This window comes from Rhinatrema bivittatum, chromosome 18, assembly GCF_901001135.1.
Source record: "Rhinatrema bivittatum chromosome 18, aRhiBiv1.1, whole genome shotgun sequence".
NCBI lineage: Eukaryota > Metazoa > Chordata > Amphibia > Gymnophiona > Rhinatrematidae > Rhinatrema > Rhinatrema bivittatum.
In genome coordinates this window covers 15,800,011-15,824,278 of record NC_042632.1, presented here as the reverse complement: position 1 = coordinate 15,824,278, position 24,268 = coordinate 15,800,011, and the positions used below count along the sequence as shown (strand labels likewise).

General features: G+C 42.2%; 1 protein-coding gene across 2 annotated transcripts in view; it reads left to right on the top strand.

Moving 5' to 3' along the window:
* SIL1 (SIL1 nucleotide exchange factor) overlaps nucleotides 1-18,780 on the top strand; it is a 384,707-nt gene extending 365,927 nt beyond the window's left edge. Inside the window, exons 9-10 of one of the 2 annotated variants that reach the window (XM_029583702.1) lie at nucleotides 7,674-7,838; nucleotides 17,607-18,780. In XM_029583702.1, coding sequence (XP_029439562.1) covers nucleotides 7,674-7,838; nucleotides 17,607-17,960 — 519 coding nt within the window. In that variant the 3' untranslated portion in view covers nucleotides 17,961-18,780. The remainder of the gene's footprint in view (nucleotides 1-7,673; nucleotides 7,839-17,606) is intronic. The other variant, XM_029583703.1, reaches the window with a different exon arrangement.
* The last annotated feature ends 5,488 nt before the right edge of the window (nucleotides 18,781-24,268 follow it).

Genomic DNA, 24,268 nt, shown 5'->3' with positions numbered 1-24,268 from the left:
AGATCTGTCTGATATATGGACACTTTTGGAGCTGCTTTTACAGCTAAAAATTGTCTGAAGAACAGGAACATAAGAACATACGAAATTGCCATGCTGGGTCAGACCAAGGGTCCATCAAGCCCAGCATCCTGGGCTTGATGGAAATATTTAAAGCACAGATTTGTTTGACTACGTCATAAATGTAGTCAGACAAATCCTTTTGATTATTGACCTCATAATAATAATAATTAATCCATGCCACCTGCTGCACACTTCCATATGTTCCTGCAAAAGATCTGCAGGCCTTTTCTTGGTGGGGGGGATGAAGTTAAATCATGGTAGAATTGCAAGCCTTAAGACACACATAACATGCACTTGCTTGTAAGTCACATACATACTCAATAGGGCTAGAGCTGGACAAATCCTAAGAGGCTTTAGCTTTAGCCAATTAGCCGGCTCTGGCTTGACTTCCCTGTCATGAACTAACCCTCCATTCCTATACACACACACGCACTTCCATCCCCATAATTTTTGTTTTACTCTCTTCATGCTACAGTTTCTTCACCCGACTTCCAAGTCTTCACCATCTCCTCACTCAGTCATCTTCCTCATCTCAGCCCCAGCTGACCAGTCATGGCCCTGCTGGATAAGTTTGAATCAAATGGCACCAACATCCTCATGCAATTCTGCAAGAAACTGGCAGGCAGCAGTTTCTTGCAGGTGAGACCGCACCTTGAATACTGTGTACAACTCTGGTCGCCACATCTCAAAAAAGATAGTTGTGATGGAGAAGGTACAGAGAAGGGTGACCAAAATGATAAAGGGGATGGAGAGGCTCCCCTATGAGGAAAGACTAAAGAGGATTAGGACTGTTCAGCTTGGAGAAGAGACAGCTGAGGGGGGAATATGATAGAGGTGTTTAAAATCATGAGAGGTCTAAAATGGGTAAATGTGAATCGGTTATTTACTTTTTTGGATAATAGGAAGACTAGGGGGCACTCCATGAAGTTAGCATGTAGCACATTTAAAACTAATCAAAGATAGTTCTTTTTCACTCAACACACAATTAAAATCTGGAATTTGTTGCCAGGGGATATGGTTAGTGCAGTTAGTGTAGCTGGGTTTAAAAAAGGTTTGGATAAGTTCTTGGAGGAGAAGTCCATTAACGGCTTTTAATCAAGTTGACTTAGAAAATAGCCACTGCTATTACTGGCATCAGTAGCATGGAATAGACTTAGTTTTCCCCTCGATAGCAGGGCTGAATTAGCCAGGCTGTCTGGGAGTGTCTCGCGACCGGTCAGTAGGCGGAGTTTTCTCAGTTAGTACAGAGTTTTGAACTCTGTATGGCTGCGCAGTGAGCTTCCCGCGCGATTGCCTTGTTACCTCAGTCTCTTTTTCCGCGAGCAAGTCTGCACGCGGGGTTTTTTTCTCCTCCTCGTCTCTGAAGAGATTTTTTCTCAAAATTTGTTTTTTTCTTCAATTCTTTAGGCAGTGATGGCTCCTAAGCCATCCGGATTTAAGTACTGCCAATGCGGTAAAATTATGTCTATTACAGATGGACATAATTACTGCTATATTTGCCTGGGACCGGAACCCGACCAAGTCTCATGCCGGGACTGTGCTCGTATGTTTCCCAGAGCCCAAAGGAAGCGTGCAGAAAAAATTGCATGTCTAAAGGTATTGTCAATGCAGTCTTCGCCGGGACCGTCGAAGAGACTGAAGAAGACTCTGTCAAAAAGGTCTGCATCGCTAGAGGGTACCTCGGCCAGGTCGGTCAATCCACCAAGGCCAGTGAAGAGGCCGCAACTCCTCTTTCACAGAAATCCCCTCATGAGCTGCGTGGGTTTCAGTTTACTGAACCCGCTCGATCCCACTCATCGACACTGAAGAAATCGGGTCATAAAAAATCAAATCGGCCAAAGTTGGACAGCGTGCACGACGCTTCAGCGCTTAGCCCGGCGTATAAATCATCGGCGCATGATGTATCAGCGCACATGACACATCGGCGTGCACAGCGACGCGCACAACACATTGGCGCACAAAGGCGCATCTAAGCGTACAGCGTCTGTGCCACGTGATGCCTCAGAGCATCATGGCTTAAAACGTGCGACGCTATCAAGTCAACCTCAAATTCCGATGCACAGGACACCAGCCTTGTCGCAGCCTATACTGCTGTCAGGAATGTCTTAAAAAGTCACAAAAAACGAAACATTTAACATCTTCAAAACCTAGTGACACAGATTCTGACCCGCATCTGGAACTAGTCTCTGTCCATGACTCCGACACCTCTAGCGAAGATTCTTATTCTCATGGGTCTTCCACAATCCCTTCCTCAAGACTCACTCATAGCAGCAATGCCTTCAGGACCAGCTCCTTTTTCAGGACCTGCACAAACTAAATAGATGTTACAGATTTCGCAGGCATTAAATACTTTTCTTCAAGATCTCAACACGGTACATCCTCAGCCTTCACTTGTGCCTTCTCAGCCTTTGCCAACTCCACTCCTTCCCTCTCAGCCGTCAGCACCATCTCCAATTGCTGATCAACCGGACTTTCCAAACTCGCCATGGTCATCGTCCCCTGGTTCATCTACAGGTTTTTCATCTGACCCTCCAGAAGGTCTCCCGGAACCTTATTCCCCCTCCCGAAGACTTGTCCTACGCAAAGTTCATCGAGAAAGTAGGCTCTCTTTTAAATATAGAGACGGGAAAGATTCCTGATCCTAGGACGGAGGTTCTTGGAATACTGAACATATTCGAAATGCCTCCAGAGCCAACAGCTCTACCACCACATAAAGTACTGGATACAGTCCTTCGTAAAATGTGGGAGAAACCTTTTACCACCACAACTACATCAAGGAAAACGGACTTCAAGAACCATATGCGTAATTCAACAATTTACGATGTCACACAATTGCCACACAACTCAATAGTAGTGGAATCTGCACTATCAAAGGCAAAAAGGTCAAAACTTCATGCCAATTCACCACCAGGGAAGGACCATAAGTCCATGGATGACTTCGGCCGTAAAGTATACTATTCGTCCATGCTAGCAACAAAAGTTCAACACCATCAGTTTTACGTAATCCGGTATTTATTTGAATGTCTTCAGAGATTATGTCCCATATGTTTAGCCTTTGATAATACTCTTCCACAGCCATTTACAGACATGGAAGAAGGACTTCGTCATCTACTTCGGTCTGTGTATGAGTCATTTGAGTCTTCCGCAAGATCTTCGGCTACAGCTATAGCAGCAAGACGATGAGATGAGAGCGAGCGCTATAAGAGAGGACGTCCACTATAAGTTAGCGAACATACCATGTTAGCGGACATACCATGTCTAGGTGACAATCTTTTTGGTGACATGTTTGTGGAAACCGTTACCCTTCTTAAAGAACAGAGTACCACGGTACTGTCACTCACTTCTCCTACGGATCCCCATACCTCGTCCAGGAAATTTTACCCTTCATTCAAGAAGAAATCCTACTCAAGGGCACCCTTTAAAACCATACAATACCTATCGAACGCAAAATTATTCCCACTAGAGATACCAATCTCAGACTCATCAATCCCATGGATTGATGAGTCTGAGATTGGTCAACAATGACCGCAAAAGCCAGCACCAGCACCCCCTCAAAAACAGACTTCATCTTTTTGAGCTATCCCGACCCACCTCCACCACCATACATAGGAGGTCGCCTCCGGCTATTCTATGCCAATTGGGAGGCAATTACCTCAGATTCTTGGGTGCTGAACATCATAAGGGAAGGCTACCAAATACATTTTGTAACACTCCCATGCCTCCCTATTATTCCCTCCCCCCGGAATACATCAACCCACTCACTACCTTCAGGACAGTTACAAAATCTACAAAGCCAAAAATCCATTCAAAGAATTCCAATATCACAGGAAAATCGGGAATTCTGCTCCCATTATTTCTTCATCTCAAAAAAGTCCAGAGGTCTTCGACCCATCTTAGACCTACGGAATCTCAACAAACACATTCAGAAAGAAAAATTCAAGATGATGTCTCTAAAAACTATTCTTTCCCTCTTACAGCCCAACGACTGGCTATATTCCATAGACATGAAGGATGCATACTCCCATATACCCATGCACCCTTCTTCCTGGCAAAACCTTTGCTTTCAAGCTCAGAACAGCCACTATCGATACAAAGTTCTACCCTTTGGCTTCTCTTCAGCCCCAAGAGTGTTCACAAAATGTTTAGCGGTGGTGGTGGCTCACCTCAGACAACTGTCGATCCAGATATTTCCCTATCTGGACGACTGGCTTTTCGTAGCCTTGGATCAGGCTACTCTACGGAATCACACGTTCCAAACAATCAATTGCCTTCAGTCATTGGGCTTCATAATAAATTACAAGAAGTACAACCTGCAACCAACCCAAACACTACAGTTCATTGGAGCGCTCATCAATACAACACAACAGAGAGCATACCTTCCGCAGGACAGGATTCAAATGCTATCCTCACTAGCTCGAAGTCTATGCAACTGATCATATACTTCGGCACGTCAAGTCCTCCAGTTACTGGGTCACATGGCGGCAGCTATCCATGTAGTTCCATACACCAGACTACACATGCGCCACCTACAATGGGGACTAAAGAATCAATGATCTCAATACTTTCAACCCCTCTCAACCAGGATACAACTTACGACTCAAATGCACATCAACATTCAATGGTGGAAAAACACCAACAACCTTACCTCGGGAGCACCTTTCCTATTATCTCCCCATCAACTTACGCTCACAATGGATGCATCCAGGAGGGGCTGGGGAGGAGTGGTCGAAAATACGGCACCTGAGATTTAATGCCAAGAAGTGCAGAGACATGCATATGGGTGTGGTAATCCGAAAGAACCTTATTCTATGGGGGTTGAAGGCCTGATGTGCACGCAGCAGGAGAGAGACCTTGGGTGATAGTGTCTAATGATCTGAAGTCAGGGAAACAATGTGACAAGGCGATAGCTAAAGCCAGAAGAATGGTGGGCTGCACAGAGAGAGGAATAGCGAGTAAGAAAAGGGAAGTGATTATCCCCTTGTACAGGTCCTTGGTGAGGCCTCACCTGGAGTACTGTGCTCAGTTCTGGATACCATATCTCCAAAAGGACAGAGACAGGATGGAGGCGGTCCATAGAAGGGCAACCAAAAAGGTGGATGGTCTTCATCAAATGACTTATGAGGAGAGATTGAAGAATCTAAATATGTACACCCTGGAGGAAAGGAGGAGCAGAGGTGATATGATACAGACTTTCTGATACTTGAAGGGTTTTAATGATCCAAAGACAATGACAAACCTTTTCCATTGGAAAAAAAAATCAGCAGAACCAGGGGTCATGATTTGAAGCTCCAGGGAAGAAGATTCAGAACCAATGTCAGGAAGTATTTCTTCACAGAGAGGGTGGTGGATGCCTGGAATGCCCTTCCGGAGGACGTAGTGAAGACCAAAACTGTGAAGGACTTCAGAGGGGTGTAGGATAAACACTGTGGATCCATAAAGTCTAGAGGATGTGAATGAAGAGAGGGTGGCTTGTGGGAATGATGACTACTACCTGGAAATAATACCCTTATTCAATAAACATACACACGGTTAATGCGACTCCAACATTGCTCTATGCTTCAACGGCAAGAAGAAATGTGGAAAAAAGGTTTGCATTCACAAAAAAGCGGGTAGTAGCTTGCTTGTTACGGCGGTTACTACCCCAAACCAAATAAGCCTGATACTTCACTTTCAATGCATATCCAGAGGAGCTCTCTGCTTCAATGGCAAGGGGGGGATGAAGAAAAGATGATTTGTATTCAGACAACGACCAACAAGGACTGAATTACATAGTCTGGGTAAACAAATAAGCATGGGTGTAGCTTGCTTGTTATTGCGGTTACTGCCCCAAATCAATTAAGCCTAATACTTCACTTTCAATGCATATCCAGCATAGCTCTCTGCTTCAACGGCAGGGGGAATGATTAAAAGTGGATTTATATTCAGACAACATCCAACAAGGACTGAATTGCACAGGCTGGGTATACAAATAAGCATGGGAGTAGCTTGCTTATTGAGGCAGTTACTACCCCTAACCAATTAAGCTAGATACTTCACTTAGATTTATTTATTTTATTTATTTAGAGCTTTTTCTATACCGGCATTCATGATAAAATCATATCATGTCGGTTTACAGCAGTTACAGCATTGCTCTCTACATTAATGGCAGGGGTGGAAGGGAATTGGAACCAAAAGGTTACTAAGGGCCAAGAGTAACAGATAAGTATGAGAAAAAAACAAGTGTGAAAGCTTGCTGGGCAGACTGGATGGACCATTTGGTCGTCTTCTGCCATCATTTCTATGTTTCTGTGTTTCTATTTAATAATCTCTCTTCCACCCTCTTGGCTTCTTAGCACAATAATCATGTTTCCTCTACCCCTATGACTGCTGGCACAATGATTTGTTCTCTCCCCACCCACGTGACCTCTCCCCCATACGCCCATGTGATCTCCACCCTGTGGAATTTCTTTTAGTGTGCATCCAGCAGGAGTTAGATGAGCAGCATTTCTTTCATGCTGCTGACTCTTCCTCTTTGGGCTTCCCTCTGCAATTACAGGGCCCGCTGGGACTTACAAGATTGTAGGACTCTGCAGAGGGAAGCCCAAAGAGGAGAGGTCAGCAGCAGAAAGTAAGAAGCATTGTTGATGATTCCTGTTGGCTAGAGGAGTCCTCTGACGGCTACAATTGTGGCCCACCCCCCTCTTCTGTCTGACAGTGACGGGCAGATTTAGGGGCAGTAAATAAGGAAATGCTGTCTTTGCTGCAAGTGATGGTTGAACTTGCCTGCTGCTGCATTTTTTCAGTGCATATCATTGGTATCTGCTGAATTAGGGCGAAAACTGATTTAAATCACTTTTCACCTTTGCAAAAGTCCTAGCTAGAGTTATTGTCACATCTTCCCTAAAGAATGTGTAAGCCCAAGTCACCTGCTATTACACATCTGTTGGCTTTCCCCAGGTCTTTAGTTTCAAAACTAATTTACAGCTCTTTTAATGTTGTGTGCCAGAATTCTGATTCCATTTAGATTGAGATGAAATGGAAATTTCCTATTGTTTGCTGCTTTCAGATGTGCTTAAACTATGGTGTGAGGCACATTGCCCTGTAGCATTTTAAATATTGTGGGCATCTACTTGTGGTTTTAGTTCCTTCTAAAGTGTTTGCTCTGCCCTTGCTCTTTCTAGATGAGTTACCTTAATCTAGCAGAGCAGGAATCCTGCTTGAAGTGGATTAAACAAATGTGCAAACTGCTAGCTTCTTTGAGCCTCTACCCAGAAATTCTACTCTTGTTAGTTTGAGAGTCAACACAGAACTTCATCATTAAGGACAGACAGCTGTTTCCAGATGAGCAATTTAATTTGTGAGCCTAATGGAATAGTAGAGCAAGATAAATAAATGAGGGTGTATTTTCTTACTGGTTAAGAGAAACACTATGATGTCTTTGCAAGCAGAATTATTTTAGGGTCCTAGTTGACTTGTTCTGATACTTGCTGTAGTGTATCTTAGGGTAACATTAATACAAACAGTGGAAAGGTAAGTGCTCTGAGTATTAAAGATTTCTGGCAGGGTTTCATGCTAACTACACACTGTTGTGCCTTAATTAAGGACTCTTAACTCTTAATTCCTCTGTTACACAGGCACTCTTCGCTTTGTCTTCGATGCTGCGGCATTTTCCCTATGCCCAGCAACAATTCCTCAAGCACGGTGGTCTTCAAATACTAAGAAGCTTCTTCCGAGAGAAAGGAGCAGAGGTCCTCTGCATTCGCGTGGTTACACTTCTCTATGACATGATTGTGGAAAAGGTAATACTGGTGCCTCTGCTGCCAAGTTACATCAGTCACATTGTCACTACAGAAAAGGGATAATATAGCTTTTTAGCACTCAGATTGGGAATCAACATAGTAGTAAAGACATGCAAAGAGCAAACACCTTTATTGTACTAATAATTTCCTGAATGTGTCACAACATTGATATTCACAGAACTACTCCATGGACTTTAATGGAAGAATCTGTGTAAAATATGGAAAATACTGAAATTTACAGTAAATGAACAGTAAAATCAACTTTTTTTTTTTTTTGCAATAATTTTTTTTGTAAGAGAATCCTAATGTCAATAATATCAACATTTATTATGGTAAATTATACCTCAATTTCATAATTTTATCAAAAGGCTTTTTTACATAACATGCTAAACCTATTAAGTCGCATATATATTTTCATATAACCATCTACTATATAGGTCATGGAAGCGTACATATAACAAATATATTTGTCAAATCTCAAAAAACCACATATGACAGGAATTTATGTAAGAGGGGACAATACCCCCTATACAGACGTTATATATCATCATTAGCCAATATTTATATAAAGAGAGGAAAACTTCAATATGTTTCCTTGGAAGGCTCACAAGTCACTATTAGAAACAGAACTTGGAAAATCCTTTTATGGAAAACTGCTTAGAAAACTTTTTATCTGTTTCATATGTTGTCCCCTATCTTTTAATTTTGTTTTCCCTTCATCATGAAGCAGCTTTCTCTTGTCTTTATACCGGCTGTGTTTCTATCAGGTTTCGCCACCAGCTTCCACCCTTTCCGAACCTGCAGTGTTTCGGCATCAAAAGCCTGTATCAGGGGAATGGAGTATTCACAATTCTAAAATTAGAAAATATATTGGGAACTTTAACGTTCATATTGTCTGGCACTAACTAATAGTGTAGAATAAATTACTTTGACTTACTTGAACTGAAGTAACCATTTTCTTCTCAAAATAATGGGGACTAATCTTAAATGAACTACATGACCTATCATAAAGAAATATGGTATATATCAAATAAAATGTTCGCTCCTTCTCAAGAAAACCTCATGGCAGGTCTGGATGTCCTCTGATACAAAACAGAAATGGAGTCTTCCAACCAAATCCAGATCCTCTTCTAGCATGTTGTGACCGTCGCTGCTCGATGTCCTCACTCCGCCCTCTTTACCTCTGTGGCAACTCCCTCCGGGTCTGATGGATGGCTGGCTGCCGCGGCATCTCCATGCCGTCTCCCTCTGGCGTCCCTGGACCGGCTCGACGTTGCAGATCCACCATGTTGCCTGAAGACCTAGGGGTTCCGCGCTCTGATTGAAGTACCAGCAAGAGCGCGAACCTCAAGGGTGTTTCCCTGAGATGACGTCATCCGCTTCCAATATTTAAAGGTCTTTATATCGCTAACAAACTGAGTTAGCAAGGGATTCGCTTCGGCTTTCCAAGCTACTCTGCCTCCTTGGACTTACCAGAGGTACCCGCTCCTCGGGGGGGCCTCGCTCTTTTTCTTTACTTTCATATTACAGATAGGAACCAGTACTCGCTCCTCGAGGGCCCATGTTCCTGGACACTCTGAAAATTCTCTACCTCCTGGAAGCTATCGCTGCTACAAACAATTGTGAGTTACCATCGCTCTCTCAGAGCTTTCCCTGGAACCAGGTACTCGCTCCTCAAAGGCCTAAACCTTTCCAGCTCCTGAGCTTCCTTGAGACCTTATGTGAGTTTTGTCATCTAGTTCTGTTCATGAACTCTGCCTACTCACTTTCACAGTTTCTCAACAGCTCAGCCATCCTGGATCGCTGTTCCAGTACCTGAGGGACTACAGCCCTGCCGGGCATATCAGCTCACTACTGCCATCTCTGGTAGTTTCAAAAACCTGTTTAATAAAAGAACTAATGTGTGTCTGTCTCCATACTCAAGCCTAGCCGGTGGTCCCTCTCAGGATATCCTCCCAGGGGCATGGTCATCTGCCACCGGCCCAAGGATCCACCCACAACTTATCAGATTCATTACAGATTGCTACTCCTTAGCAAGACGATATCTGAGACAACAAGATCGCTGACTCCTCCTTCTTTAGGAGCCATTTACATCAAATTGCTAATTCCCAGCTCTAACACAGAGCTTTCCTAACAGATTGCTACTCCGCACGGAGATTCCTAACAGATTGCTAACTCCGCATAGAGATTCATCACATAGCAACCCTCAATAATTTCTTCAATAAAAAACTGCCCACTCCATTTCTTTGTTCAGTCCGTAAGGTGTAACAGTATTCCTCTTAAAAATGAAAGTTTGTTCTGTTTCCAAAAGGTATTTTGAAAAGGTCCTCCCCTTTGTCTGGGAAAATGGTGCTAGCACAGCAAATTTCAAATCAACCACTGTATGATTTTTCTCAATCCAATGAGATACTAATGGGACTTCTGTTTTCTTTCATCTAATGCAACCTAAGTGTTCTTGTATCCGGATATTTAACATCTGGAAATTTACCATAATAAATGTGTTGTTTTCTTGTGATATTCTATCTTTGGAACGGTATAGCGGTCATTGGTGTTTTGATATAAACGCTGAAATGTGAAAATTTTTGCTAGTACTACTACTACTACTACTTGTCATTTCTATAGTGCAACTCAACGTACACTGCACTGTAGAAACACAGACAGTCCCTGCTATGTAAAGCTTACAGTCTAGACAAGACAAGAGTCTTTGGTATTTTGCTATTAAGAAAAAGTATATGAGGAGGGGGATGTTTTGCACAAAAAGTAAATTAAAATTTTCCCATTGAATTATGTCAAAATATTTTTTAACACAGACATTTTTCACAACCTTTTCCAGAGCTGGAAGACCTTTTTTTTATTTTTATTTTTTTGCTGTGTGAATATTTTCACACTTTTGTACTCAGTAACGTGAATTCTTATCTCCATTCTGCCACTAACTCTGTGTCAGTCTTAGCTACATCATTTTATATCCTGCTGCTTCAGTTTATCCAACTGTAATTGGGTAAAATAGTAATGTTATTGCTAAATCAGTCTTGCAGAGACTTATATAGGACGTGTCTTGCAGTCCATATTTATTTTTGTACATGATTGAATGTCTATTTGCAAACATATCAGTATCTTAGAATATCTGTCATAACAATAAGTTGACTTTTACTGTTCAGTCTAATTAGACATGAGGGATGCTAAGCGTAAAGCCCTGACAATTTGACTGACAAAAAGCAAGACACACATCCTTGTGTATCAGTTTGCTCAGTTTCAGTGGATTTATTAGTAATGTCCTAAGTAAAGATACCTTTTGGATATATGGTGAAAATACTATAGAAATACTCAAATATATTTACAATTCTTAATGGATGAATTGTTGCAGAAATATGCACAAAGGCTCCTGTATAAAATATAGATTAATTTGTAAGTTGTCCTATCCTTTTATTAGACCTACAGTAAAATGTATATAAAGATTTTGTACATGAGCTTTCAAAGTGATGGACATATGTCCCTTTTTGAGATGTTCTGTTTTCTGCCGGACTGATAATGGCTAATGGACCTCTGAGTTACTGGTCAAAATATAGAAAAATTCATGCATATTGTTATGGTTTTGAGGTGTTGGAGTGGATTATTGGGTACTGCGGTGATGGCCACTCCCACGGGGAGGAGCCCCGTGAAGAACCGCAGTACTAGGCTAGACTCTATACACGCAGACACAGTGAAGTTGTATTTATTGTACTGCTCGATGGTACTGCCAGGGGAATGGGTCCTCAGCAGAGGAGACCAGTCTCACACTCGAGTAGGCGATAGACAGCGCGGCGTAGCAGGGAGATCCCGGACGTGGGCACCGAGCGCTGAAGGTGAAGGTGAGACAAACTGAAAGGGTTAGTACTTACTGATGCAGAAGCTGTATAGTTGAAGGTCCCAGCAGGCAGAAGTAGTTCAGTGGCAGGCACCAGATTAGAGAGAGCAGGTCCTCGAGGAGCGAGTACCCGGTGTCTCAAGATAGGTACCTGAAATAGAGCAGAAGGGCCCCCGAGGAGCGGGTACCTAGGTTAGTGAAGAATTACTCCAAAGGGCAGAGAGAGCTTCCTGCAGCAGCTGGGAAGCGGCAGAGCAGCTTAGACCGGAGGCAATCCAATCCTTGCTAACTCAGTTTGTTAGCCAACAAAGGGCAGGCTAAATACCAGGATGTGATGACGTCACGGAGGGGAAGCCCCCGAGGTTCCCCCCATGACGTGGATAAAGACGTGGGTGGTGTACGCGTGCGCACCCTAGGAGGCCCTCAGGAAAATCATGGCGAACACAGTCGCCGTTGCCGTTCTGGGGACGCTGGAGAGAGCGGCATGAAGACGCGGCAGCAACCATCTTCCCAAGGCTTGAGAGAGAAGGAAGAAAGGTGAGGCACAGAGGTCGAAGCCGTCTGATACCGACGGACGCAACACACATAGATTAGGCATGTGCTAATTCAAACCCATTGTGTGCATGCAACCATTTGTTTGAAATATAAACTGTAAAGTTCAGGTATAAGTAAACCAAGATTATTGCTGAGTTGTTTGTAATATATTAGTAGTAATTCAGCTGATGAAAGGCATTTGCGAGGGCACTAGATACTTGCTTTGTGACAGTGAGTTGCTGATCCTCAGTGAAAATAGATTGTGAAGTTTGTATTCTGCTCTCCCTATGCAAGGCATCAGTGCATGATGGTCTGATAATTATCTGTTCAGGGATAACACAGCCTGAGCTGAACAGCCTCTCAGTATACAGCTGTAACTGAGAGACTAACAAAATGATTCTAACTTGAAGGGGCCAATACAATAACATTTGCAGAAAGCAGGTGCTGACTTTTCAGTGCCCGCTTTCTTAGCACATGCATGGCGCCCGCAAGGGGGGTGCCATGTAATAAACAAATTAGGGGGTTACCAGCGGTCTGCCAGTTATTAACACCGATGCCGATAAACTCGGCATCGGTTTTCATTACTGCAGCCGGCCGGTTATGAAAACCGATGCCGAGCATATCGTGTCGGTCTTCAAAGCGGCCTGCAGAGTTGTTTCTTTCTTTTTTTTTCAGTGCACTCAGCTATTAACGCCTGCTCCAGGCAGGCTCCAGGCAGGCGTTAATATCTGAGCGATAAATGTGTGTCTGAGACACATTTGGAGTGAATGAGTAATAGCCTCATTCTCATGCATTTGCATGTGATGAGCGCTAACTCATTCACTCCGCATTGGACACGCGTTAAATAGGCGCTAATCCCCCTATTGCATTAGGGGATGGATTAGCACCTATTTAACCCGCATCCGACAGCGGGTTAAACAGTGCACTCAGCTGAGTGCACTGTATTGCATCAGCCCCCAAGTTTGAATATATTTTAGCAGGACTTTAACTGGAGTAGAAAAGCCTTAATCATAATGAGATCGATATTCAAAAGCTACTTAGTCTGATAATTAACACTTGCTGAATAACCAGCTTTAAATGTTGGCTGCCACTTAGACGTATAAGTCCCTTATCCAGCTACGTTTTTAGTCAATTAACTTATGGATGGGCAATGAGCATAATGGGGTGGTGCCACTTAGTTGGATAACTTGTCCGGCTAAGTTGCGATATTCAGACTTACCCGGATAAATTATGCGTTTAAATGAGACCTGCTCTATAGCAGGTCTAAACTTAGACAGATAAGACCTATCCGGCTAAGATGTGATTAGACAGGGATATTTAGTTGCATAATTGTGCAGCTGAATATTCTTTCTAAGTTTGCTAAGTTTTAAATATCTACCCCACTGATGTTATTTAGCAAACAAACACACAAAGAACGTCGTGCGAACCTATAAATCAAAACGCCAAAAAATACAAAAGGTATCGCTTCTGCACATCCAAACGTGCTTCTTCACCAACCAATAAATTAATGTATAGGGCGGGACCGCATCAGCAAGCCTCAGACGACGAGCTAAGCCGTCCGGTCTTCTCTATCATTTGCGGTCTGGCCAGGATCTTAACATAGGCACTGTCCAGTGTTCACAAGTTTCCAAATCTGTTCTCTATGCCCGTGTCACATGTATTGAATATTGAATATTTGTACATCTCCAAAAGTCAATTAGAGAGTGGCTCGACAGCGGCCCGTGTTTCGCAACTCGGGGTTGCTTCATCAGGAGCCAATGTAACACAGAGTCTTTAAACAAAGAGAAAGGGCATATCAGCATAACATTATAAAAATCAAAGAGTTTAGAGGGTACTTAGCTTTCTGGTTGGTGTCGCAACCTTTTTCAAACAGGACGCTGAGTCGCCATCATTCTCTGACAGTGTCGGGCTAGAAACCGCATCAAACCAGTCAAGATAATTAAATAGCCCGCTCTTTTGAGGCGTAATGACGTCACTAGACGTCGCATCTTCTTGGTAACTAGACGCTATTAATACAGCGAAAATGCTTCGCGGCAGGGACCTAGTCAGAAACAGAATTGCTTCATAAAAAGGCATTCAGTTCAAGCATATTATTCAAGTCGGCAGGATGAACAGTGTCTAACGTGTGTATCCAGCGCTGTTCCGCTTGTAATAGTGATCGATTAAAATCACCACCGTGCCACGAGGGAATCAGCTGTTGTAAGACGCAAACCTTTAAGTCATCGAAAGAGTGGTTATATTGTAGGCAATGGGTGACCAGGGGGGCTGTAACCTGTCCAGTGTTGATACAGGACCTGTGTTCAATTAAACGTGTTTTCAGAGATCTTTTAGTCTTACCCATATACCATAAATTGCACGGACATTGAATAATGTAGATGACTCCAGTAGATAGACAGTCTGTTTGCGTTTTTAATATGACATTCTTTTTCAACCGTATAAAATGCAACACGGAGGTGGAAATCATAACATGGCATACAGTGCATGAACCACGTGGGCTGCACAATTGTGTAGAATGGGTGTCTGTGGGTCGCAGGACTTATCCTACCTGAGCGCACTATAAACCTCTTTTTCCTTGAGGTTTTTTTTTGGGGGGGGGTTTGCGGTAATGAGGAATTAATTTTGGAATACTGTGAAGTAGGTGAAACTTTCTTTATTGCAGTTAATTCTGCTTTAGCTTTAGCCAGCTCCTTTTTTATGGAAGAGAGTTCTGAACAAATGGGGCAATCCCTAAGTTTCCAGATGATTTCCCTCAATATAAAGGCTCCACAATTGTTGCATTGGATAGTCCTCATTTTGGTAAATTTGATGGATAACACCTGAGGAATTACCAAATTTCCACCCTATATTGTTGCCAATTATGTATTCAGGCAGACTATATCATAAACCAACCCCAGGGGTAGGTGGGTGGGTAAAGAGGGAAGGAGGGAGTTAAACAGTTAACCCTTGATCAAGGTTGTTCTCAGGACTATATCTGCAATTGAGTTTGAAAAGACCCTCCCCCTGATTCGCTTACTTAGTTAAATTTAAACTTTTTACTTATCTGGACACAAGAAGCTTTAGTGCTTCCAGTCTCCTGGCTGAGCACAGCCTACAAAGGATCTGATTGATCCCTGCTGGCTCTATGAGTCAGCAGCCCCCAAGCTAGTTACAGCAGGACTCGTTCTGGAATTTTTGTCTTTTGCTTTAAATGAACCCACAGCAAATTTATGCCCCAATATTAATATCTAAACAGAGGTTATTAGTGCCAGCTAAATCCAAATAAAGAGATAGATTTTAGTGAAGCTCTTGATGGCTTGACTGTGTTGCATCCGTCGGTGCTAAATGACTTCGCCCTGTTTGCCTCACCTTTCACGCATACTAACAGCAAACACCTAGTGTCTATCTCATCCACAGTATCTCCTAGCTGGGAAACCTGCTGCGGAACCTCCTATCACCAAGGAGAGAAGGGCTCCCTCTATCGAGGTCCCGGAGACTGCAACTACCAGACTGCCTCACTACTGCCACCTCTGGTGGCTCTCTTCAAGCTGTTTAATGAAGAACTAACTGTGTTTTGTGCATTACGAGTCTAGCCCAGTGCTGTGGCTCCTCACAGGGCTCCTCCCCGTGGGCGTGGTCATCTCCCACAGCACCCAAGGATCCCCCAAAACACGCTCATCCATAACAGACTGCATGTGCTGAAGCCACAAAATTGCCGGGTGAAGTTTGAGAGAGACTGCCAGGGCTGATCAAATGGGAATGACATAACATCAGCAGGTCATCAAGAGCTGACTCAGGATGAACCAATCCTATTGTTTCTATTTGCATATCTTTGCTGCTGCACTTACCAATGTAACCATATATCAGCTGTTACACTGTGACACAAGGCATCCCTACAACTTTCAAATGTTCATGAAAAGGATATTTAGCAACATATAACACTGAGGACAATCAGATCTGAGGTTGATATTTAGAGTGAATTAGCCAGTTAACTTTTGAGTTATTCAGAAAATTGCAGAGGTTTGAATACTCTTACCACTTATCTGCCACTTATTTGGAGGATTTTGGGGGGCTCTGAATGAGTCAGGAGGGTTAGGGTTGGGCTGGCAGGGGAATGAGAAGGGGCCTGGAGAAAGGGTTATTTTGAGAAAAACATGCAGGGGAATGGAGGGTCTATCAGCTTGATGCTCCTTAAACTTTTTATCTACCTTTGCAGAAGGTTTGGGGGAGGGGAGATCAAGCCAGCAGGTCCAACATTAATTTCAATGGGGTTGGGGACTGGGCTGGTAGGCCTACTAATTTGGGAGTGAATAACTTTGAAATGTAACTGCTGATATTAAAACATAACCAGTTAGGTTTCAGAGTTATATGGTTATGAATAATCCGATAACTTTATTTGCGGATACTTAGGAAAACGTTTATTATGCTGAATATCCCTGATAACTTATCCAGCTAACTTTAGCTGAATAAGTTATCCATTTACCTTTTTTATTTTCAGTCTTGACCTTATTTATCTTTTATTGAATTTCAAAATGTTTCCACTCTGAAAGTATGTGCATATTTTTCCAACGCAGGAAAACACAAAGGCCTGGATTTTCAAAACCGTACGTGCATAAGTGGGGTTACATTCGCCGGGCCTATTTTAGAAAGGGACGCACTTATGTCCCGGGGCTTCAAAAATGGGGAGGGGCGGGGCGGTCCGGGGGGGGGCGAGGCCAGAGGCCTCCGGCACAGTGGCCATTTGCCAGAGGCAGGCGCAGGAGGTAAAATAAAGGTCAGGGAGGGTTTAGGATAGTGCTAGGGGGCGGGAGGGTTAGGGGAAGGAGAAGGGAAGTTAGGTTGGGGGGTTAGAAAGTTCCCCCCGAGGCCGCTCTGAAATTGGAGCGGCCTGGGAGGGAACGGGGAAAGGCCACGGGCATCGGCGCGCACAAGATGCTCTAGTGTGCACCCCCTTGCGCGCACTGATTCCCAATTTTATAACATACGCGCATGTTATAAAGTCAGGCGTCCATGTGCGACCGCCGGGTAGCACGCCCACATGTAGGTTTTAAAATCTACCCCATACTTTCTTTAACTTTATAAACATATTTTACATGCAAAATAATCATGACACTATGCAAATAAACTCTCAGAATTAAATATGAAGGCAGGTATTTTATACCTCTTTATTTAAAAGTACAATTAGAGGTGCAGGATATTTGTATGCTGTGAAGTAGCCCAGTCTGCAATAAGTATTTTTTAAAGACTATTGAAGATGTTCCAGTTGTAGTCCGTTGACCATTTCAAAGCCTTTGAACTTATGATTTAAATATCATATGCATATATCCTCAATTCAGACAGCAGCTTGAATTGTATGTTGTAAGAGTGACTGTAGCTGGCTTTATTTTATCATCTCTGTAACTTTTTTTTTGCAGGCTTTACTCCATGACTTTGAAGGTAACAGTGAACAAATGAAGGAGAAAATTGAGCAGTATGAGCAGATAAATTTGGTGCCAGTGATAATGGAACAAGGCTGGTGTACAATCATTTCAGATCTGCTGGGGATGCCGGAACATGACACCCGCGAAAAAGTTCTAAAAACTGTGCACCTACTGATGGCTTCCTGCAGAGACCAATACAGAGAAGACCAGAAACTCAACAGCACCCTGAATATTCTCAGAAGAGAGTATGAAGAACTTGTGTCTGAGGAACAGAAATCAGGGGAGAATGACAGTTATTTCAGGGAACTTCTAATCAACGTAAATGAGATACTCCAGAACTTAAGATGAAGGCTCTTCCTTATGTACTTGTGGATTCAGAAATCAAGCATAGTTTCAAAGGTTTTGAGTATAAGTAGCTTATGTTAAATGGAGCTCAATGAGACCCTTTTGTGCTGCTTGTGTTCACTGAGCACGCTCTTTAGACGTTAGAACCAGGGTGCAAAGCTAAGTAGTTGTGACATAGGAAAAACGCAAGGAGCCCTGCCCTCATCAGCAGCATAAGATCGTCTTACAAAATTTGAATGCAATAATATTGAATATGGGAGTTAAAAAAGAACATTTCCAAAAGAATATGAAACATTTTGAATTGCTGGCCAAATATTACATCAGTAACTGTGATCTGAACCACTCTCATGGAAATGAGTATTTCTTGTAGAAGGGTTAACGACATCTTATGCACTATTGCCTTTATTGGACTTTAGATCTAAACGTATGCGCAATTAGGCTCTTCCATCACTGGTGAAGTTTCAAGACCATGCACAACTACCGGAGGGTGGCACCAGCCATGTTCTACCATTGCCCTATGTTTTATTGACAGGTGACCTGTATCCACAGGTGAAATGATACAGCAATTCTCAATATCTCTGCTTTCTTACCGGGGAAAACCATTTTGATTTAAAAGTAAATCCTTCAATATTTACTGGTAAGCCAGTAAACTGTGGCCTTTATATTGCAAATGTATAAACCTACTTGTGCATTTTTCTGTTTTTCTGTTCTAAGCATACTGTCACACGTCAGTTTCAACATGTTATTGGCTACAGTAATGTGGATTACAGGAATACAAATGTACAGGATGACCTGATTTGACATTAAATACATGTTTCGGTTATATATTGTCACATGTGATAATGTGTCTGTAATGGCGATGGAGTTCTTGCTGTGCATAATGCTCCTATCCCTGCAGTAACTTTTAGGATAGATTGAGATGAATACTTAGTGAAGCCCATTTATTATCATATCTTTTAAGGTCAGATCCTATTTGTTACAGTTTTAAGAATCCCAAATTATTTTCTACTAAGCTAATAGAAGTTAACACTGACAGCAACTGTGTAATTAAACTCTCTATCACTGCTAAAATGAAGTAGTATTTGATTAGAGTGCATTGTAGTTCAGGAGTTCTAATAATGAACCCCCAGTATTAATACGACAGAGGAATGAGATGTTTTGCACAGGACAGAGGCACTCTGTGCAAAAGATCGCATCCTTCTGTTGTTCTAGTACTAGATCTCTGTATAGCTCAGGTTGATACTTGTGCAGACCACGTGTTCAGTTTGTTACATGAATCAAACCCACACTAAAAGAGATGTCCTCCTCTGCTCGCCACACTGTTTTCTCAAATCCAGCTGAAACAGATAGCTGCATTTTGTTCACACATCCTTTCTGTTATAGTGTGTACATCTCCAGGCTATCAGAAATTTCAAAATCAGTGTAATGAGATCCCTCTCCCTCCTGACAATTCTGTATTACTAGTTGCACCCCTGTTATGTTTCAAGTGTGGATGCACTTAAAAATCAAATCAGTTTGTTTCTGAGGATATTTTTAAGATAGAATGTTGTGGGTCACTTCTTATGCACAATATACCATTTAGTTTCTAGGCCAGCCTTGTATTTTAAAGTCTTGCACAAAGATAGCATTTGAAAGGTACTTTCTAGTTTTCTGAGTCTTTAGCAGAAACTCTGCAAACAGTTATACAATTGCATTATTTCAAAAGGAAGGTCCTAGCTTGGGTCCCCCTGTGCTATAGAGCTAGGGCATGGGGTATTTGCAGATTGTATGGCAGGCTTCACCTGAGTCCCAGCATCTCTTTTTAGTACTGGCATTCATCTTTTTTCTCTCTGCAGGCACTTTAAGTTTCTACTTTTTTCTGCTTCTGCATGACTAATCCACTGAAGTTCCCGTTTTAGTTTCTTGTATATTATGTATTTTAGAAACTGTGATTCATTTATGTCGTCTGAAGAATAATGCCCACATTTTGTCTTTAAAACCATTCTTTACTTATTAAGGACTGACTACTGCGCAAAGTTCATTTTGATTCCTTTGCCTCCATCATAAATCCAGATTTTCTCTCACTGCATGTTACTTGGGCCCAGCTGTGCATATATACCACTACTCACACCATTAGCTAAACACAATTAGACTGGGTACAATTGGTAGAGTGTAGCCCACTAAAAAGCTACATATTTCTCTGACTGGTCTGTCAATGCCTTCTTCTAAAGCAATGGTGTTTCATGTAAATACCTGCAAAGGTTTTGTACAGTAGATTTTATTGGCGGGAAAAATACAATATACAGAAAAGCTCAAATATCTGTTTTGATGTCAAGCCCTCAGATTTGTTCTGGGCATACACCCTACAGTGCCAGTAAAGGACAGAATTTGTCTCTAAATACTTGCAGTCTATTCACATCATTCTTAAAAGACAAGTAAGGTCAGTATGAGTAGCTGAAAAATCACAATGGACTTCATCTGTCAGCAAACCATCACAAGTTCCAGACATGAGGAAGGTCTTTATTTGTTTTAAAACCTTCAAAACAGAACTTGCAATCAAAGCTTGAATTAAGGTGACCCAATTCCTCTTTATATTCTAAGCCAGCAAATAATCAATGTGCTCAAACATAGTATATATATATGGCATCCCAACACACTTTCCCCTAGATTCATCAAATTGCAAGAAATATAATGAAAATAGCACTCGTAATAAAAAAAAAAAAGGCATTACACACATGGTATATTATTGCAACACACAGGTGTTATCGCAGGAGGGTGAGAGAGACTCTGTATAGAGTCAATATGACATGCTCTATATATATATATATATATATATATATACCACTGTAAGAGGTGACACTTTCAACTTGGGGTAGGTTTACATACACAGTCAGAGGAATTAACTGCAAATTTGATATGACTGATGAATTTCTATCATTAGAATCAATGAAAGATACCAAAAGAGGAGTTGATTTGTACAAAGCAGGCTAATGGGTAGAATGCACAGAAAAAAGGTGTAGTTATTTCTGACATTAAATCCCGTGTTAGTGTGCATTACTCTATCGCATTCCATGCTAGCAGACCTTCCTTTTCACAAATTCCTCCCCAACTCCCCCCACTTGCATACTAAATGTAAAATTTGCATACTAACGTACGTTGAAATATTTATTGCATGCATTAGGGCCTTATCGCACATGTTAGATCCCTAACACATTTTGATGAATGACCAGCTTTATTATTTAATACTTTCCAAATATGCCACCAGCCAATTGTGTTGGATGCCCTGGAATCATGTTTCTAGCAACCAGACTGCATACGTTTACAAAGAGATTAAAGAAAAAGGAATAAGGTTTTTAAACAATTATGTAGGTAAAGTGAGGTACAAGGTGAATTGACCAACATAATTCAGTGGGATCTGCACTTGTACTTCAGTTTTTCAGCTCACTACTCTAACCACTGAGCCACACTCCTTCATCCCAGACCTTCCCACCGGCATAACTGAAGGGAATAGAGACTGAATTATCCTTTCACCCATAGAGACGGCTCCTCTACAGCAGGGTTGAGGCATATTGGCAGGCAGTGTAGGGGTGCTTACGCTGCTACTGCTCACAACTGTCTCAGATGCAACCAACCGCCACCTCTTGCCCTTACCCTGATTAACCTCCCATTCCTCCAATCCCAAATGCTCCTATCACATTCTGTAAGCGATAACTCTGTCACACCAGCTTTCATAAAGAAGATCTTTATTGGATGGTTATGGCCACAGCATAGATTAATTGCATATAATAAGTTAATTGCATACATCAATTCAATTAGTAAACATCAACTACTAAGACATTTCAATCCCCAAGGTGATCATGCCCTCGTCTTCTAAATTTTAATGCATCTAATGCTCCAAAGTATCATGCTACAGCAATGTAGTGCTGTTGGGGAACATAGGGCCATTGAAGCCTTGCCCTAATTTACAAAATTCTCCGTAGTATCATGCTACATCAATATAATGCAGGGCTGTTGAAGCCTTGCACCCTCAGGTTATCCTACAATTCATTCCTTGATTAGTGCTGAAGTCTGCAGTGCAATGAAGCTCTGGTCCATACACAGCAGAGGTCACTCAAGCATGCTAACACAATTTTTGGGTTGTGAACAGGCCGTTCCCAGCCGTCAATGACAAAGACTTGACAGGTAACTCATCTCACCCCCACCCACCAAAGCAACATAGAAGCAGAATACCACATTAGCTGGTATTCTCTGTCTGGTCATCTTTCAAACATTGCACATTTGTGCACCTCAGGACATGGTTAACCCTGCCACAAGCCCCACATTAGTGACACCTCACTTGCTGTGAGTACCTCACCAACCTAGCTGTGGCCATTTCTAAAATCAGTAATGCTGCCTAAACCTGTATAGCTTGTTCAGGCTGTTGCTCCACAACTTGGTAAGCCATGGTAATTCTGTTGCTGCATTTAGCTGCCAAAGGAGGATATTGCCAATTAGACCAACATATGTGACTGCCCCCACTCCGGAATGGTAATAGATTGTCGCATCTATCAAGGCCACATCCTGAAACCCACAGAGTTTGTTATACAAAGTGTGCAGCATGTAGTAGTAATCGAAGGGGAATATGTTGTCCCTGAATTACCCAACCCACAAAGGGTCCACGAGCACATTTTCCAAGTGGAAATGAATAGTACATGGCACTTTAAGGACTGAAACAAACTCGGGCTGAAACACAGAGATCATAAAGAAAATGAACAAACGCAGGTCCCTGTTGGCAGTACAAGTTCCAAGATGATAATGCATAGCCAATGTGAGATGCAAGAATAGAACTCTCATAAAGAAACGACGGCTCCATAGATTGTTTTAGCATAACTAAACCCTTGGGTGCGAGGTTACAAAAGCTATAGGAGACATGGTTTGATATCCCCAGCAGAGGGTCTGTAATGAATGGTGGCAGGCTTGAGATATGGTGACACCATGTTCCTGTAATGCATTACAGGCTACAATCTTCCTATAATGCAATTCAGGCTACCATGTTCCTGTAATGTTTTCCAAGATCTCAAGGCTTTCCCATACACCCAAGAGCAAGAGTATAGATATCTAAAACTCTCTTAGGAATGAATATATGTGAGTCATATTCAAGACTGGCATCCTGATATCCTGATCACCAAAGCATGAGCTGTATGGGGTTGGGCAGAGTAGAGGCATTGCTATAGGGTAACAACAACCACCGAATAGTACGTCTGCCACCCACCATTGGCGAGTATCCAAACTGAAGAGCAGCATCTTAGGTAGAAATCCCTTTGAGCACCAAACAACAGAAGTAATTCAATTTAACAGACAGGCAATGGGACCGTACTCAATAGCAAAACCCACTTTGATATAAGGAAGTGTGATATGCTCATTCTAAATTGGGAGATTTGCAAAGCTAGATATTTATTTACTTATGCATTTTATATACAGTGGTTCCAAAAGAAGATCACAACAGTTTACAAAAGCAACATTCATATTATAGGTTAGCACAACATCTAAAAAATGTTAACTAGAGGGCTAGGAAAGTCATTTGTGATATATATTTTCTATTTCAGTAGTCTTCATATATTAGTCATAGTGTTGTCATAATGCACTTTACATCACTCAGTGCTTATAGTATTATAGTTTTCTGCATATTGATATTTTATGTTAGATCATATGCATTTTTGAAGAGCCAAGTTTTCAGCTCACGTTTGAAGTGCTTTCTGTCTGTATCAGACATAACTGAAAGAGAATTACACAACCTGGGGCCTGCTATGGAAAACATTTGGTCTCTTATTTGCATTAGATGAGTACTTTGCATTGTTAGCACAGATAATAGTCCTTTGTTTTGCGATCTTAATGTTCCCTGTGGTATGTATAGATGGAGATTCACGCCTATTAATCAGGGGTTTCTGTTGATGATGATGTTAAAAATTTGTGTTAGTACTTTATAATGGATTTTGGATTGTACTGGCAGCCATTGCAGAGCTATCAGCCAGGTCTATCCTGTAAAGTGCGGCCGCGTTTACCCTGCTCCTAAGCCGCTTTTTACTCACCTTCCGGCCGCTTTAGCCCTTCCTGCGATCCCGAATCCCCTTTAACCTACTCCTACCGCGTCCTAAATTCCCTGGGCAACCCCTTCCGCACGCGGCATGTATATTGCATGCAAACGAGCGAATTAGCTATTCTCTAGCATCCCGTAACCCGCGCCCCGACTATCGCTAGTTTTCCCTGCCGTTTTGTCGCGCGTTTAACCTGCAAACTTACCGCCTACCCTGACCCCTGCGGTAGAGGCAGGGGTAAGGGTAGGTGGCAAGCTT